Consider the following 16,088-nt stretch of genomic DNA (forward strand, 5'->3'; position numbering starts at 1 on the left):
CCCAGACAGTCCTTCCCACTCTGACTTCTTGGCTTCCCTGCCAGTATCACCCAGACCTCATCCTTTCCTGCGTTTCTAGATCATTTCTTACCTTTCGTGTTGGCACTTCCAGTGCTACCTGGCTTTGCCGTCTTGACAGCGCGCGTGTTTTCGTCGGCGTCACAAAGGAACCGCAGTCCTGGAGAGGTGGGGACTGTCTGTGCAGGTGCTTGCTAACCCCAGCATTCCACGAACACTGTGTACTCACGGGAATCTGGGCCCGGAACGGCACTTTCAGCCAGAGTATCACTGGGTCAAGGTTCTGATGTAGGTTTCATCTTCTTGCCATTTATTTATTTTTGCTGTTAAACAAAATACGGTGTCCTATTTTCTAACAGACGATATAAACTGCTTCCACAGAGCCAAGGAAACCCTGCTACCACATAGCCGGGTGTTTATGCAAATATATTAAAATCCTTCTAAGTCTTCAAAATGTTACCACGAACATATAAAACAGAGGATAGATAGTGAATGTCAAATTTTTAGTTCATATAAACAGGGAAATAAACTTCCCTTCCATGAAGCACAGGGGTCGGCTGGAGTGAGAAAACGTTAAGTACCTCTGGCCTCTGCCTTGGGCGCCATCTGGGAGCCTCTGTCCTGGAAAGTGTTCCAGTGAGTGGATTCCTGTGGGAAGGCCAGGCTTTCTTGCCATAATGACATCCCAGGAAGCCACAGCCTGTCCCTGGCTTGCTGAGTGCACTTAGGACAGGGAAGAGCACACTCTGAGGGCTCGCCAAGCAGCAAACAGGTGACTCACAGCCCGAGAAAGAGCAAAAGACAAATGCTTTATTATGAGATCTGTTCAAGTAAGGTTTCAGTGTGCACCAGTGAGTGAATGCGGATCTGCATCGAATGTTTGGAATGAACACCAGGTTAAAAAGGGGCTACACAGTTTTGTTTTGTTGTTCCCCCCACCCCCAATGCCACCCTTTCCCTAAGGCAAGAAAACACACCATTTAGAACAGAATGTTACAGAAGGAAGCTACATCCTGGTACAGTACAGAAGATAAGACCATCTTTGTCCGCAGGCTACCGTGGGCCAGCGCGTCACCTACTCTGGCAGCATGCCAGCGCAGGTTCCAGTGACAGGTGCTGACCACGCACTGCTTTCCTTTGAACGACAATCTTTGAGTACATTTTCTATTTCTCAGGAGTGTGCAGTGGGGCCCATACGCTGATATTACAGTAATTACAACATTAAATAACATTGCACAGTCAACCTCCAAGGCTATTCAGTAGAAAATAATAAGTATTTAAAAAGATGTGCCTTTACTAGTGGCTTTACGTCGCATACGTCACTAATTATGAAAGAAGGCAAATGACCAGTCACAAAGCTCCACACGACAGGGATAGTGATGTGGAAGAAACATGAGAACTTGGGCAAAGTATCGAAAACGAAGGCGCAGAGTGAACCACCAGGCAAGCGTAAGTCCACAGTGAGCAGTGGGGAGCGCGCCCTGCTCACAGGCCTCTCCGCACTGACAGATACTACAGTGGTGGGGATGGGTAGAGGCTGGGAGGACACTGGGGCGATGCTCCCAGTGCGGGTCAATTCCTGAGGCAGCATCGTATCCTAGCCAATGCGATCACCAACACTGTACAGATGAGCTTGTGCTATACGAGACGTCCGACACGCTCCAATTTCCGCAGTTGCCCTGCGTGCTCCGAAGGCAGCAAACCTGGTTTGTTTCTCAAAGGCCAGGTGAGCTGTGGACTCTGTCAATCTCTGCTAATTAGCAGATCAAAAGACAGGGAGCCAAGAAGCTCGGTAAAGACTGAACTCTTCCCTGGGGTGCTTCTGAGTTAGCTCAAGGCCGAGCTGTGGCTTGTTTTCGTATGTGGAAAGTCTGGGTGCCACACCATAAACTTTCTCTAAGTCCTAACCACACCTTGTCTGACCCAGGCGAAGCCTGAGAAAGCAGGAGGAACTGGGGGAGGACATCGACCCACTGTCAACTTCTGGTTTAAATTAAATATGATTTTAAAATAATTTTTATAAAGTTCATGCTACAATTTCAAAGACTATTTCTGTGCGCTTTTAATCCTGGACACAATTTTCAAAATAGCATGACGGAGGTAAGAGTTTTAAAAACACACCAGATGTAAATAACAGGGAAATCCTTTTCAACTCAAAGCATTAAACGTACATTTCTGTGTGGAGATCTAGACAACTATACAGGTTTTAAAGCAATCATATTTTATTATACAACTCTATGAACAGAAAATGAACAGAAATACACAATATACTTACCTGTACATGTGAACCTACTTTTGAAGCTACGATTTTTATTATAGCTCGTACTGACTTGAATTTTACAGCTCATAACTATGTATAACCTTATTGCATTAAGGACGATTTCTGCATGGGAGATTCACAGCTGGACCACATTAGGGGTCACCAGTACACTCAGAGACGGTACCTCAGATGTGGGTGCATCTTCCCTGATCCCGAAGCCTACACATCTCTACAGCTTAAGCTCATTTGCTATTTTGGATGCAATGTTCTTAAAGGCAATAGATGTCCCGGATATTCGCTTGAAGCGGACCCCATTGAGTGAGAGCCGAGGCAACTTGCAGACCTCCATCTCCCACTGTACGAGGCTGTCCTGCCGAGCGTCTCCGTGAACGCAGAAGAGCAGGAACCTCTCTCTCTGTTCATAGTCACAGGTGTTGGCATCCAGCACCTTGCGGATCTCTCTCACCATGTCATTGGGGTCCATTGAACTAGTGGTCTTCATGCTCCACGTGAACCGCAGCGACCGCGGCTTGGCCTCCTTACCCTCTTCCTTGTCTTTTGGCTCCCCCGATGAACCTCTAGTAGGCAAAGGGGAAACGAAAACAAAGGTTCTACTCAGCAAAGAAACCTCAGCCATGAGATGTGAGTGACAATTCCAGGCCGAATGAACGTATCCAGTTTGCATGCAGTCAGCCCTCAGAGGGCTAGAGATTTATGTCACTGCCCTTTCATAAACAGGCCTGGGCACCATCTGCCCTCAGAGGGAGCAGAGATGCACGTTATCACCGTGCTGTAAACAGACCCGGGGCACCATCTATTTTGGCATTTAGCATCTTCAGGCTAAAACAGCAAACTGTCTTAAGTGCACCTGTTCCTGGGAAGAAATTTGCAGCTGAAAGTGAAAATGTAATTGCTTTTCCTGTGTTTTTGTGGTCAGTTGTAAAGAACAGATTTGCCATTTACCACAAAGACAGACATGTGGCCCCACGAGTGTACGGGACACACACACACACACACACACACACACACACACACACACACACACACACTCTTTTACGAAGACACACAGACACACATCAGGCACCACTAGGATTTCCCTTATAAAACACAGTATCGAAGTATAAACATGTATAAACATTTTGGTTTTTATCCTCTTAGTTAGGAACAATGTCATGACTCCAGAGGAGAGAGGTTTCAATCTGACAGTCAGGAGGTGAACCACAATTCTGTCAGGGTATCTCGCATATGCTTGCTCTGGTCTTTGCCATTTCTCTTTGCAAACTGGTTTGGGAGGCGCCTGTGGGCTCCCCCCCCATCCTGTCTCACTCTCTGCTCTCTCCTGGTGGAACACACTGGCTTCTATGCTGTTCCCCTCCACAGCTCTGTGCTCTCTTCTCTAATGTCTGCACAGGTCAGGAGGCTTCCCTTGGCTCCATGGATAACCTCCTCTTGCCTTTCCAATCTTTGCTTCTTTCCTTTGTCGCAGTCCCTAGTCTCCCCAACTCCTGACCCAGCATGGCCACCTCCTGTTCCTCCACTCTTCCTCCCCTCGTCAGGCCGTTCACAGCACTGACCACTTATCAGGCTTCTGACCAACTGACCCCTTGACAGCTCCTAGATCAGACGCTCCAGTATGTTTGCCTGTGTCACTCCGGACACACCCCAGCCATCCACAGCCACACTGGGCACAGGCGATGACTGGCACACTGAATTTCTGGGTAGATTATCTCACAAGTAACAGTGAACCAGAGAACCATCTCAAGTAACCACAGGATGGTGAATTAGATGGGTTTCCAGGACACAGAGTGCCTGGTGTTCAATACATTGAACTGTTGTCTCAATATAGATGAGCTGCAATTTTTGCCATAAATATTCCTCACTTGTGATTTAAGGAAAAAATTATATCTTTGAAAGGCATTTATGTCTCTTCTAGAAATGTACATATGCATTTTCATATAATACATAAAACATGCTATGAAATATAAAAAGGAACATAAAAGTTTGTTCCTTTCATTCCCAGATATCGAGCCTCAAGAAAACAGGAGCTCCAGACTGTTAAATGGATACAAAGTATCTATTTCATTGTCTTCTCTGGGGAAACCCAGACCGCATGCCAGCAGAGAGTTTTAGGATGTGGTGCAAGATTGAATACTCACCTACATGCATCACTATCATCAAATCCTCCACATGAGTTAGCTCAGTGTTCTGCACCGTCCCAGGAAGGCTCACCTTAGTGACGCCACATCAGAGAGAACAGTACACTTTCACCTATAATCCCTTGCTCTGACCTACTTTTCTGACAGAACAAAAAGCCCAATTTTTATCAAGTATGCAATTCAAATTTGTGAGTTACAAACTCAAAGCTGTGAAACTTGAATTTAATTACATGCTGGGTGACATCGGGAAAACCCGCCACACTTTGAAGATAAAGGCTCAAAGTGCAGATGCTATCACATGATCACGCTGCCCACCATCACCAAGAGTGCGAGCGAGCATCTGGCACCCGTGGCTCACCTGGCTGTGTCGGTTCTGCCACTGGCTTCGCCTTCGCTTGGGTCCCTTAAAAATAAAGAGAAGGTTGAGATTTAACACTTTTAAAAGTAAAAAGAAGATCAAGAAAACCCACAACCAAAGTGACACTGACATCAGCTTGCTCTTTATTGCTGGATCTGAATCCTTCTTCATGCTCTCACCACAGCACATGATACTGTCGGCAGGAGGCATCAAGGGAAAAGTTGTTTTAAACTCAACCTTCCCATTCCAAGCTACAACTATAATTTAATATTTATCTTTTGGCTTAGTTTAGTATAATCCCAGGTTAAGTAGGGTTTAATGACTACCGACATCGATATTGAACTTTACATTGTTCCATGCACTTCTAGAGGTTGTCGCTCAGTTGAGCAAACGTGTTCGTCTTGCAGCTAAGCACAAAGCTTGTGTTGTGCAGCTAAGGCTGTGCTTAGGAGATCACAGGCCAAGAAGACAGATCAGTGGGCAGAGTTCTTTTGTACATGCATCAGGCCCTGACTCACATAAAGCAGTGCACATCTTCTGCAGATGTGCTGCAGGGCTAGGGGTCAGTTAGGCTAGCCCAAGCAGTGAGCCCTGGGCTCAAGAAATAAGGTAGAGAGTGATAGAGGAAGGAACACACACACACACACACACACACACACACACACACACACACACACTCTCTCTCTCTCTCTCTCACACACACACTCACACATACACAGACACACACACATACACACACATCACTCACACACATATATATATACATACACAGTGCTGGGAGAGGGGAGGGGAGCAGAGGAGAGGAGAGGGGAAGAGAGGAGAGGAGGAGATGGAAACTGAAATTGAGAAAGTGAGCCCAGGGTTGAAGAGGTGGCTCAGTGAAGAGCACTGGCTGTTCTTCCAGAGGACATGGGTTCAATTCCCAGCACCTACATGGTAGCTCACAACTGTCCATAACTGTAGTCCCATAGGATAGGCTGCCCTATTCTGTTGTGCATATATGTAGACAAAACAGACATACACATAAACAAATCTTAAGAAAGAAAGAAAGAAGCGAGCCAACACAGTTTTCTAAAAGTAAATACTAATTCTTAAATACACAATGAATTATTTTAGAAGTGCCAAGAATTCTCACACAGTGGGGTTGGGGATTTAGCTCAGCGGTAGAGCACTTGCCTAGCAAGCGCAAGGCCCTGGGTTCGGTCCCCAGCTCCGAAAAAAAAGAAAAAAAAAAAAAAGAATTCTCACACAGTAGGTCATCAGCCTATGCAAGTAGGCGAGGCTAAAATCAGACAATTATAAACAGAACCTTACCTAGATATCCGTCTGTGAACTAAAACCAGAAGAACTGCTAGTTGTCTTTACGTTAAAAGTGATTAATATTTTAAAGTCTTCCAAAATTCTAACTACCCTGACATTTAAAGGCAAATAAATAAACTGAGTCAAGTTATAGCCTGATGGTCAAACATTAAGAGGCAGCTTATGAGAGAACAAAAGATCCCTTGGGAACCTAGGAAAATCACCATCTCGAATGCTTACATTTTTAAAAAAAATGTTTTAGCCTTTCCACATTTATATTTTTATGTAAAATGCACAAAGCAGGATCAAAATCAGCACAGCCTCCTCCTATCTAGGGTCCGAGCACAGAGCTGCTGCATACCAAACTCAGTCTGGGCACTAAACAGTACGTGCATCCAGCCTGCAGGGTCTAACTGTGGCCCTTTCCACGGATGTACTGTGAAAACAACATCCATTTTTCAGAACCAAAAAGAATAATAAAATGTATTTGCATTCTCAAATACGGTTTCTTAAATTTCTGTTTTTTTTAAAACAATTACCATTTTTACTAGGCAGGATATTAAATTCTCAGTGCCATCTGTAAAAGTTACTTTATCAGAGCAAACTCAAGTAAACGTGTTTCTGCGCTGGTTCACCGTGCAGCGCCCTGCTGACCCTGCAGCAGGGAGGAGACACGTGTATTCAGAAGGACTGTGCCGTCCTACGCGCTGACACAGAGGGCACTGCCGCTGAGGTCCAGCTCTACACATCCACAGTGGGATCTCCCTTACATCTCACTGGCCCTGCTTTAGCAGTTGAAACAGCAATCGGCCCCCATGCTGGCCCGGCCTACTGAGGAGAGGGCAGTAGAGTCTTACAGCCTAAGGAGCTAGCTCGAAGTGGGGGGAGGCAGACAGGCACACGGAAGCACGGCTGGCTGCCAGCTCCTGCAGCTTAGCATGGCTCTGGGATACAAAAGCCAATCCACACAGACAGCAGCCTGTGCTCGACTGCACGCACAGGCTGTTCCCTTTCACCTAGGAGCACTGCAAGCCTGGTGTGGAAGCAGCAGCAAATATTGGCAGGCATTTGAGGCACAAGATTCCAAGGAGAATGGACATCAGTATAAACTCCTGTGGGTGTGAAGAGGTACCTTTGAGGTGGGAAGAATCAGACAGGAGTAGGCATATGACATGAGCCTTGTTTGCCCCCTATAATTAAGAGCCCCCTTTCTTCCTGTTTCTTTTTATTTTTGCAGTGTCTGGGGATCAAACTGGAGGCCTTGAGCATGCTAGGCAAGCTACACACTCAGGCCTACCGGATGGTTTTACACAGGAGTGACTCACAGATTTACGGTGCCAAAACTATGTGTGAGAATGAAGGAGACCTGGAAGGAGGTGAAACCTCACAGCGGTTTTGACTGTGAGGCAGGCAGGGGCAGCAAAGGCAGAAGCAGCCACCCTGACTACCCTGAGAAGGGCATTTGCAAAAGTGGGAAAGAAGCAAAGAGAACTCCAAGGTGACCGGGAGGACAGCACTACCTACCACTTCTAAAGATTAGGAGGAGGGAGAAATGTGTCAGAAGCTGAAACTGACTGAGGATATAAAGAGGCAGAGCTGGGGCTACTGGGTCCACTGGACGAAGCCCTGGAAGCCTGAGGCTGTTAAAGTGAGATGGTATCTACTGTCACATGTCCAGCAGATCACCAAGAGAAGACAGGAAACTGGCATAGAGACAGTCCAAAGTCCTGCATACTCTGATATTTAGGGTCATGGGGAGAGGCAAGGAAACCTGGAATTACCAGCCAGGGAGCCCTGGAAGGGGCAGCTGGTTTGTGAGGCAGGAAAACCAGCCATGAGAGGGACGTGGTTCAACCTTGAAAGAAATTACCCTCCTCACTGCTCTATCTCCTGTGCCAGTGACAAACAATCACACTAGCACCCTGCAATGGCTGCCAACACCATCCTCTGACTCCCTGTTGACTGCCGGCTTCTCTCTTCCTCTTACAAGGTGCCACTCTGCACACCTGTCCGATCCGCCTAAGGTCACTGATGGTCTGCCTTTGAGGATTTAAGGGTTGAAACTCAGCTGTGTGGTCCTACACATGGAAAAGGGGGAGGTTGGTAAGTTGCTGTTGTTGGAACAGCAATCCACCTTCCTTCTGTGTTCTGAGATTAACGATGCGAGGCACCACACCCAGCTTCTCCATTCACTCTGCTATTCCAGGAACACTGGAGACACCGCAGGTAAACACCAGTGTCTAAGCAATCAACACTGAACAATGAAATCGTTCATTGGTTCCAGGCTTAGCTCGTAGGAATGTATGATATGGGCCCTAAACAATCAAGCCTTGTCTGGGACTCCTCCTAGCACTTTCCTTGTTAGTGCACCTGCTTTAGCCCACGGCTTACTGCTCACGGATTTGTTTCTTCCATGACGGGCTCAGATCCCACCCTCTCTGTCTTTACAGCACCCTGCACAGCACAGTGACTTTATGTAGCAGGGCTCAGACCGCACGGCTGATATGAATGGGTCAACTTTACATCGGCCTGCATTTGCTCCGCATTCCTACAATGTGTGTGCAGTGCTTTGTATGAAGGACAGCTACACTGTCCCACTAATTGTGAGTTTGTTAAACACACATTCGTCTTGTGTTGATCCTGACGTTCAGGTTTTTACATTTTTCTTGCTTCTTATTTTTATGTGCACTGGTGTTTCTGAGTCAGATTCCCTGGAACTGGAGTTACAGAAAGTTGTGAGCTGTCATGTGGGTGCTGGGAATAGAACCTGGGTCCTCTGGAAGAGCGGCCAGTGCTTGCTTACAAACGCTGAGCTGTCTCTCCAGCCTCTGATGTTAGTTTTTAAGTAATCATGTGACTTAAATTTATTATACAAAGGCAAAAAAAGTTAAATACATATTTAATGTATATATTACACACAAATATATCTATGTAATATATATAATATTACATATAATGTATACACATGCATACTCTATTAGCCTAGTGGGTAATGTGCTTGCCACCAAACCTGGTGCTCTGAGCTGAATCCCTAGAATTCACAATGAAGGGAGAGATGACTCTGTGAAGTGCCCTTTGATCCCCACTTTCCACACGCTAAGGCATGTGCTTCTCTCTTCTCCACCTCAGTAAATAATAACATAAAAGATTTAAGTTAATTATTGTTGGCCACTGGTGTGGTAGACAGAGCAGTGAGGAGCAGTTCTTAGATCTTTCAAGCTTAGATATGTATTTATTTCCTTCATCTAAATAAAAACATTTTAAATCTTAGCTAATTTTAATTTTCTTTTCTTTTTTCTTTTTTTCGGGGCTGGGGACCGAACCCAGGACCTTGCGCTTCCTAGGCAAGCGCTCTACCACTGAGCCAAATCCCCAACCCTTTTAATTTTCTTTTTTTTTCCCTTCTGAGACAGGGTCTCTCTCCAGAGCCCTGGCTGTCCTGAGACTCGCTATGTAGACCTGTCCTTGAGCTCAGAGATCTGTCTGCTTCCTCAGTATTGGGATCAAGAGTGTGAACTACCTCACCTGGCAAAATGGTTTTGTGAAGTTGTGGCTCTGCTCTACAAAAGCTCTAGATTTCCTTGTGAGATGGACCCTCTGCATCCCAGGCTGGGCGCAGATCTGAAGAACTTCTGCTCTTCTTGCCACTGCTTCCTGAGTGATGGCTTCCACAGGGCTAGCCCTGGACGCTGGGCGACCCTGAGCTTCATGCGTGCCCAGCAATACTAGACCAACTGAGCCACATCAGCCCTTAAGTTCTCATTTTTAATTCCTCTCTCTCAAGGAAAAAGACTATTCTTCCTGGTGTTTTACTCCCAATTTCTGTAAAAATCAGTGAGATGCCATGAAGCCATTCTAGAAAAATCCTAGCACAGGTGACAGGAAAGCACCAAGCTCCTCGTCAGCAGCAGAGAAAGCAAGCGTAGCGCCAGCGGACTGACCTGCGGACGAACTTGGAGGTGATTTTGCTGATTATCCCAGTTGACGTCCCCCTTCTGGCATGTGCAAGTGCAGCTGTGTCATGGGACGGGGAGGCAGGTGGTCCGCTATAAGCAGCACTGCGCCGCTCTCGGAGCTGCTCCCCGTGGAAAGTGCTTCGGCTGGAGCTCCCTCGGGGGAAGCGGGTCCTGTCAGGAGTGCTGGCACTAATGCTGTGAGCAGACGGGGAAGCAGCAGGCGCTCTCTGAGCTGTACTGCTGGGAGAAATTAAGATCTATTATCAGAAGAATGACATGGAGTGGCTTTCACTCAGCCTGGGGACTGGGGAGGGGAAGGTGTGGTTATTTCTGTTGGCCCAGTGACTTTTACTCACATTAGAAATGAGGTGCATGGGAGAATTCATTTCCTACATCTGTATACAAGGAGGAGATGCCTATTTAAAACTGTACTTTTCTATGCCTTGTAACACTTGTGACATGAAGACAAAGCTGTCAGAATCCAGAATGCCGACCTGAGTGCAGCAAGTGGGCTTTATTATGTAATGTGCATACCTGAGATCCCAAATGCTTCCAAATCCAGAAATTGTTTAGGCACTGATGTCACACAACACATGAGAAATTCCATGCGTGACATCCACTGAGAACGCACTGTGAAATGATCTTAAGGCTGTGCGTGTCAGGCGTGCTAGACATCTCAGTGAATTTCAGGTTGAAATTCAAGTTCTAGCCCATCCCTCTCTCATTATGCATGGAGGTACTGTGGAACTGGAAAATGTCCAAAATCCAAAAGGCTCCTGGGCCTAGGAAGTCCAGACAAAGGGCATTCAACTTGAATGCTTTTAACATATGTTGCTTAGCAATGTAAGAATAATTTTTATTGTTTGTCAAAAAGCCTTTCATAACACCACCCTATGTTTCTTCTTGAGACCCCAGGATACTGTGCTGCACAGAACAATCAATGTGACTGATGGGACCTAATCACTGAGGCAGTCACATGTTAAGGAGCCGAGTTTCAGAAATCCCACATGTGGTGATACTTAGAAACGTGAACTGAATTTTATCCCCGAGTGGCTGCAGCGTGCCTGCCCCACTGCTGAGACCCATGGCTGTGGTGCCAACAGGATTTGGTTCTGGGTCCCATTTTTTGAGAGGAGGGGTACAGTTTCAAGACAGGGTTCCTCTGTGTAACAGCCTTGGCTGCCTGGAACTTGCTTCATAGACTAGGCTGGCCTTGAACCTACAAAGCTCTGCTGGCCTGTGCCTCCCAGCACTGGGATGCGTGTATCACAGCTGGCTTTGTGTGCCTCATTTTACTCACCATTTATTTTATTTTAAAAGGTTATTTATTTGTGCATGCCATGGAGCACCTGTGGAGGTCAGAGACAACTCCTGAGAGCTGGTTCTTTTCTTTCACTGTCTGCCTTCCAAGGACAGGATGGAGGCCATCAGTCTTGGCGGTAAGCATCTTTACCACATGGTGACCGGTCTCGCCATCCATTAAAATTACTTAAGTGGTAAATTAGGCAGCAGCGCTTAATGGGTGGATTAAAAATATTCTTCTGGAAAGTGATTTCAAGTAGTTTTAGATACCTGCGAACATACACACTTCTTCTCAGAGAGCTCTTGAGGAGACTGCAGAGAAAGCAATGTAAGCAGGACTCACCCAGGCCGATAAGCTTCAGAGCCATCTTTAATGGTTGGCAGTGTAACTTTAATAGGGTGGCCAGAGGTTGACATAGACTTCTGGTGGCGGGGACGTGCTGAGGGGCCAGCAGAGGCCACAGTGGAACCTGTGGAGGACATGCTGCTGGCAGACATCTCTGTAAGGCTGACGTAAAAGAAGACGTACAGTTATTGAAACATGAGAAAAAGATTTCCAAATCTCTATCAATTGACACTTTCATGAGTGAAACACTTGAAATAAACAAACACATTCTTAGGGATTAATGAAACAACTTCCCATTTAAGGTGCATCTGTGAAAAGCTCTCAGTTCTTGCCCTGTGCTTGGGAGTCCTAGGAGGCAGGACATATTTGTGGATGTGTGTCACCTACAAACCAGATGATTACTGTTGGAGTCTTTTTTCACTTATTCTAAGGTTAGTTTCATGTGATGTGTGGCTGTAAATCTTCCTGTGTTCTTTAAGCATTAAGAACTCATAATTATAAGAAAACGCCATTTCTGCAGACAGCAGCTCCTTCAGCTTACGTCATAGTGTCTTCTCATATCATGAGCGACAGGCTAGGCGGACATCAGGAGCTGTAGATTAGCACTGGGTATTGGAGAAACAGTACGTTTCAACTGTCAAGCCTGCAGGATGTCAGAGCAGGAAGCTACAGCCATCCTCGTGTGCTGTCTCCTAGCACTGAAGGAAACCAATGTGAGAACTGACTGTGCTGCTAGATGGTTAGAGCTGACATCACCAGCACGTGCCTCATCCTTCTGATGGGATATCAGTGGTTTTCTGACTACACTAGGACTCAGTAAGAAGCCTGTAGTTCTACCTCCGGTTGAGATGACCACACTTCTTTAGAGGAAGGGAAGGAAGCTCTCATTATTTGGGTATCATGTGAGTTGCTGACGGGTAAGGGGCAGACGGATGTCAGAGCAGTGTATACGGAGAGAAGGTTCAGTCTCCGAGGGTCAGGTTGGGATTGCACACAATGCTTTGGTACTGAGCGATACTCGAATCTACATTTTACTCAGACAACTGGCAGTTAGGAGCAGTTATTTCTTACGTCACCCAATACACTGGCACCCTTCCACTCTGGTAAGGCAAACGGCACAGCGAGAGCGGCTGCTGCAGCCCGAACTGCTCTGGTCTCCTTCCCTGTACCCACAGAGCTACAACACTCCAGCAAAGCCACTGCTGCTGGGCTCGGGGACCTTCACCTGCTGTCTCTTCCATTCTGCAAGGCTGCGTACCGGTCCGTGCCCCTCTCACACACATATGTATTTCTCCTCGTCATGCTACCGCCAGAATATACGTTGTTCTTAAAGAAGAAGAAGAAGAAAAAAATCAATTTCAAAATTGTAACTGTCTTAGTGTGAAATCAAAGAAATGTGTTTAAAACTGTTATTAGAAAAAGTACACAGCATAATTTTAGTTGAGTAGAATCTCACATAAGCAAGATCCAGTTTTTCTCTTTCTCACATTTAGGTGTTAGGAATAAAAAGTAAAGCAAAACCAAATACTGTTGAGAGCTTTTGTCTAGAAATGTGGCGTTTGTCTCTGGGCTCGGACAAGGAAGTGGGCAGGTGAGACAGTGACCACAGGGCTCCGTGTACTGCTTTGCTTGATGACCACCACGAGTGACCTCTTGGCTTATGACTCGCTTGCTTACTCTGTCTTTGATCTAAGAACTGACCATGTGTTCTGGATGGAGCTGGATAAAGACAAACAAAAACAGGAGCCCCAGTCACACCCACCACTTCTTTAGTTTACAATTCCAGCCAGCGCTGGAAGCGACAGGAAAGTGGCGTCCATTTACTCTGCCCAGGAGTGGCAGGTTGAGTAAGGGCAGAGCAGAGAGTAGTCTGTCCTCGATCTCAGCGAGAAGAGGCAGTGTGGATGGCGTTCCCTCCAGAAGCCTCTACAACCACGAACAGCATAAGGACTACAGCAGGTGCATTAGTGTGAGCCTGGCTGAGGGTTGACAGACGCTCTGTGGTCTAAGGATTCGGCCTATAATCCCACACTTGAGTTAGGAGACAGGTTAACCTTGACGATGTTACCAGTATAAAAACGGACAACTCTGATATTCTGCTTTTTGTTTCTGTTTAGTTGCTGTTTGTGGTGATGAGAACCCTGGGACTTGCAGATGGTAAGCAAGCACTTTACCATCGAGTTGCACCCCAAGCCCTGGAGAAGTGACTTTCAAAAGGGATTAAAACAACACTTCTGTCTCATTCTTCAATGAAAAATATCTGCTTATCCAATCTGGCTTTTGCAAGTCTTTAAAATACAGTCGCTGTAACATTTGTTTAGTAGGAACAGTTAATAGCTATTTCCTTGGGAGTCAGATGCAGAAGGGGAAAATCCTAAGCAAAGTTGTTTAAGTGTAGCTTTAAAAATCTTTCAGGGCTAGAGAGATGGCTCAGTGGGTAAGAGACTGCTCTTCCAGAGGTCCTGAGTTCAATTCCCAGCAACCACATGGTGGCTCACAACCCTCTGTAATGAGATCTGATGCCCTCTTCTGGTGTGCATGAAGACAGTTACAGTGTACTCATATACATAACATAAATAAATCTTAAAAGAAAATCTTTAGTGTGCTGAAGAGACATCTCAGCGGTCGTCTGGCAGAGGCCCTGGGTCTGATTCTCAGCATCCATGTGTGTTGGGGGCTCACAGCTTCTTGTCTAAGCTCCTGGGAATCCAATGCTTCCTTCCAGCCTCTGAGGGCCTGGCACAGACATAATAACCACTCACAGACACACATAAGTAAAAATAGTACATCTTAAAAAAATGAAGGAATAACAGAATTGTAGGAGGATGACATCACTCCCAAAGAAAGGCTGAAGAGATCATGACACACGTGTCATTGATACTTAAAAGAAATCCCACAGAAGGATCCACCCCAAGTTATTTTGCAAGTTCAGAATGGAAAGTAGCAAACAGGGAAGTGAAAACTATAAACTTTGGCAGAATCTTCTGGCTTCTGGTCTTTAAAACTGTTAAATAACAGAATAACTGACGTGAATGTAATGCTTTTTAAAAGTAAATAGATACAGTCTGAACACTCATTATTCCCCTCAGCACTAAGGACTCTGAGGAAGTCTCTGTCGATATACAGAGACTGCAAGCTTGAGGAGACAGTGAACAGACGGAGCAGCGCCCATCTAAGAACCGAGTGGGCCGCAGCTGTGAGCGGCCTGGAGAATGTGGACGCGCCTCCTTGTGGACACAGGACTTGCACAGTTCGCAGCATCGGGATTAGGATGCAGTATCACATAAGGACAGACAGGGAGAGGACAAAGCTGAGGGCCATGCCAAGAAGGTCCAGCCTGAAGGGCTGGCAGGCTCCTGTGGAAAGTGGTGGAAAACCCGGAACAGTTTGCTACTGCTGTGTGGGGTGCTGGCCTTCAGAACACTCCTCTAGATGACAGAGTAAGTACTGAAAACAACAGTCTGTATCATCTCCACGCAGATGAGGTAGCGGAGGCTAAACAGTCACACCACCATTATTTATTTTTATTTTATGTGGATGAGCATTTTACCTGCATGCATTGTAAGTGTATCACATGGAGGCCAGAGGCGGCTGTCGGACCCCTGAGCTAGAGTCATGGAGAGCTGAGCCACTGTATGGGTCCTCTGTGAGAGCAAGCGCTCGTGTTTGCTGAGCCACCCCTCTAGACTTAATGTAGTACCCGTGTTTAAAGTGGCGTGCACACCTACCTTTTAGACCAGGAAGTGCTAAGCTGATTGTATATTTGAAAAAAGTACTGTTGCAATTACCACACAGAACACTGGCCCCAGAAACCATAGCCCACTTGTGAGGAAGTGCTGGTTTTGCTTTGGTATGTCATTGAAGATTTTCTAATGAGTATTCCCTCCCCCAGTACACTCGATAGAGGGATCCTCTTCCTTCTGTTGACTTAAAAATTACCACTTTATTTCATTCTTGTAACTCCCTCTTCCTTATGTTCTTGAATTAATGTCTGCTCACCTGTGTTGATTTCTGAACATTATTCCAATCACCTGCTCAATAAGGCAAGTGTTTATGTTTTAATTTCTGCCCCATTCTTACTCCCTGGACACTGTTGAGAAATTTCAGTGTGTGTGTGTATGTGTGTGTGTGTGTGTGTGTGTGTGTGTGTGTGTGTGTGTATCTGTGACAATGTGCATATGTGTATGTGGGGGGATGGGTGTGCATGTATATGGTTGTGCTTACGTGTGTGTGCTTGTATGTATATGTGGAGGTCAGAGTACAATTTTCTCTCCTCTCACTCTGAGTTCTTGGATGTCAGACATGGGGGCAAGCATCCACTGAGCCTTGCTAAGTTATTTGATTACTTTTGGCTTATATATTTTATAGCAACATGTATGTTCTCTTCCTGTGA

General features: G+C 46.0%; 1 protein-coding gene across 3 annotated transcripts in view; it reads right to left on the reverse strand.

Moving 5' to 3' along the window:
• Positions 1-807: 807 nt before the first annotated feature.
• The window catches only part of Mark1 (microtubule affinity regulating kinase 1), a 105,939-nt gene continuing 90,658 nt past the window's right edge, over positions 808-16,088 (reverse strand). For 2 of the 3 annotated variants that reach the window (XM_032915679.1, XM_032915681.1), the window contains 5 exons: positions 12,921-13,021; positions 11,693-11,857; positions 10,033-10,287; positions 4,793-4,837; positions 808-2,856 (listed from right to left, as the gene is read on the reverse strand). In XM_032915679.1, coding sequence (XP_032771570.1) covers positions 2,508-2,856; positions 4,793-4,837; positions 10,033-10,287; positions 11,693-11,857; positions 12,921-13,021 — 915 coding nt within the window. In that variant the 3' untranslated portion in view covers positions 808-2,507. The remainder of the gene's footprint in view (positions 2,857-4,792; positions 4,838-10,032; positions 10,288-11,692; positions 11,858-12,920; positions 13,022-16,088) is intronic. The other variant, XM_032915680.1, reaches the window with a different exon arrangement.

Source organism: Rattus rattus, chromosome 10, assembly GCF_011064425.1.
Source record: "Rattus rattus isolate New Zealand chromosome 10, Rrattus_CSIRO_v1, whole genome shotgun sequence".
In the NCBI taxonomy this organism is placed as follows: Eukaryota; Metazoa; Chordata; class Mammalia; order Rodentia; family Muridae; genus Rattus; species Rattus rattus.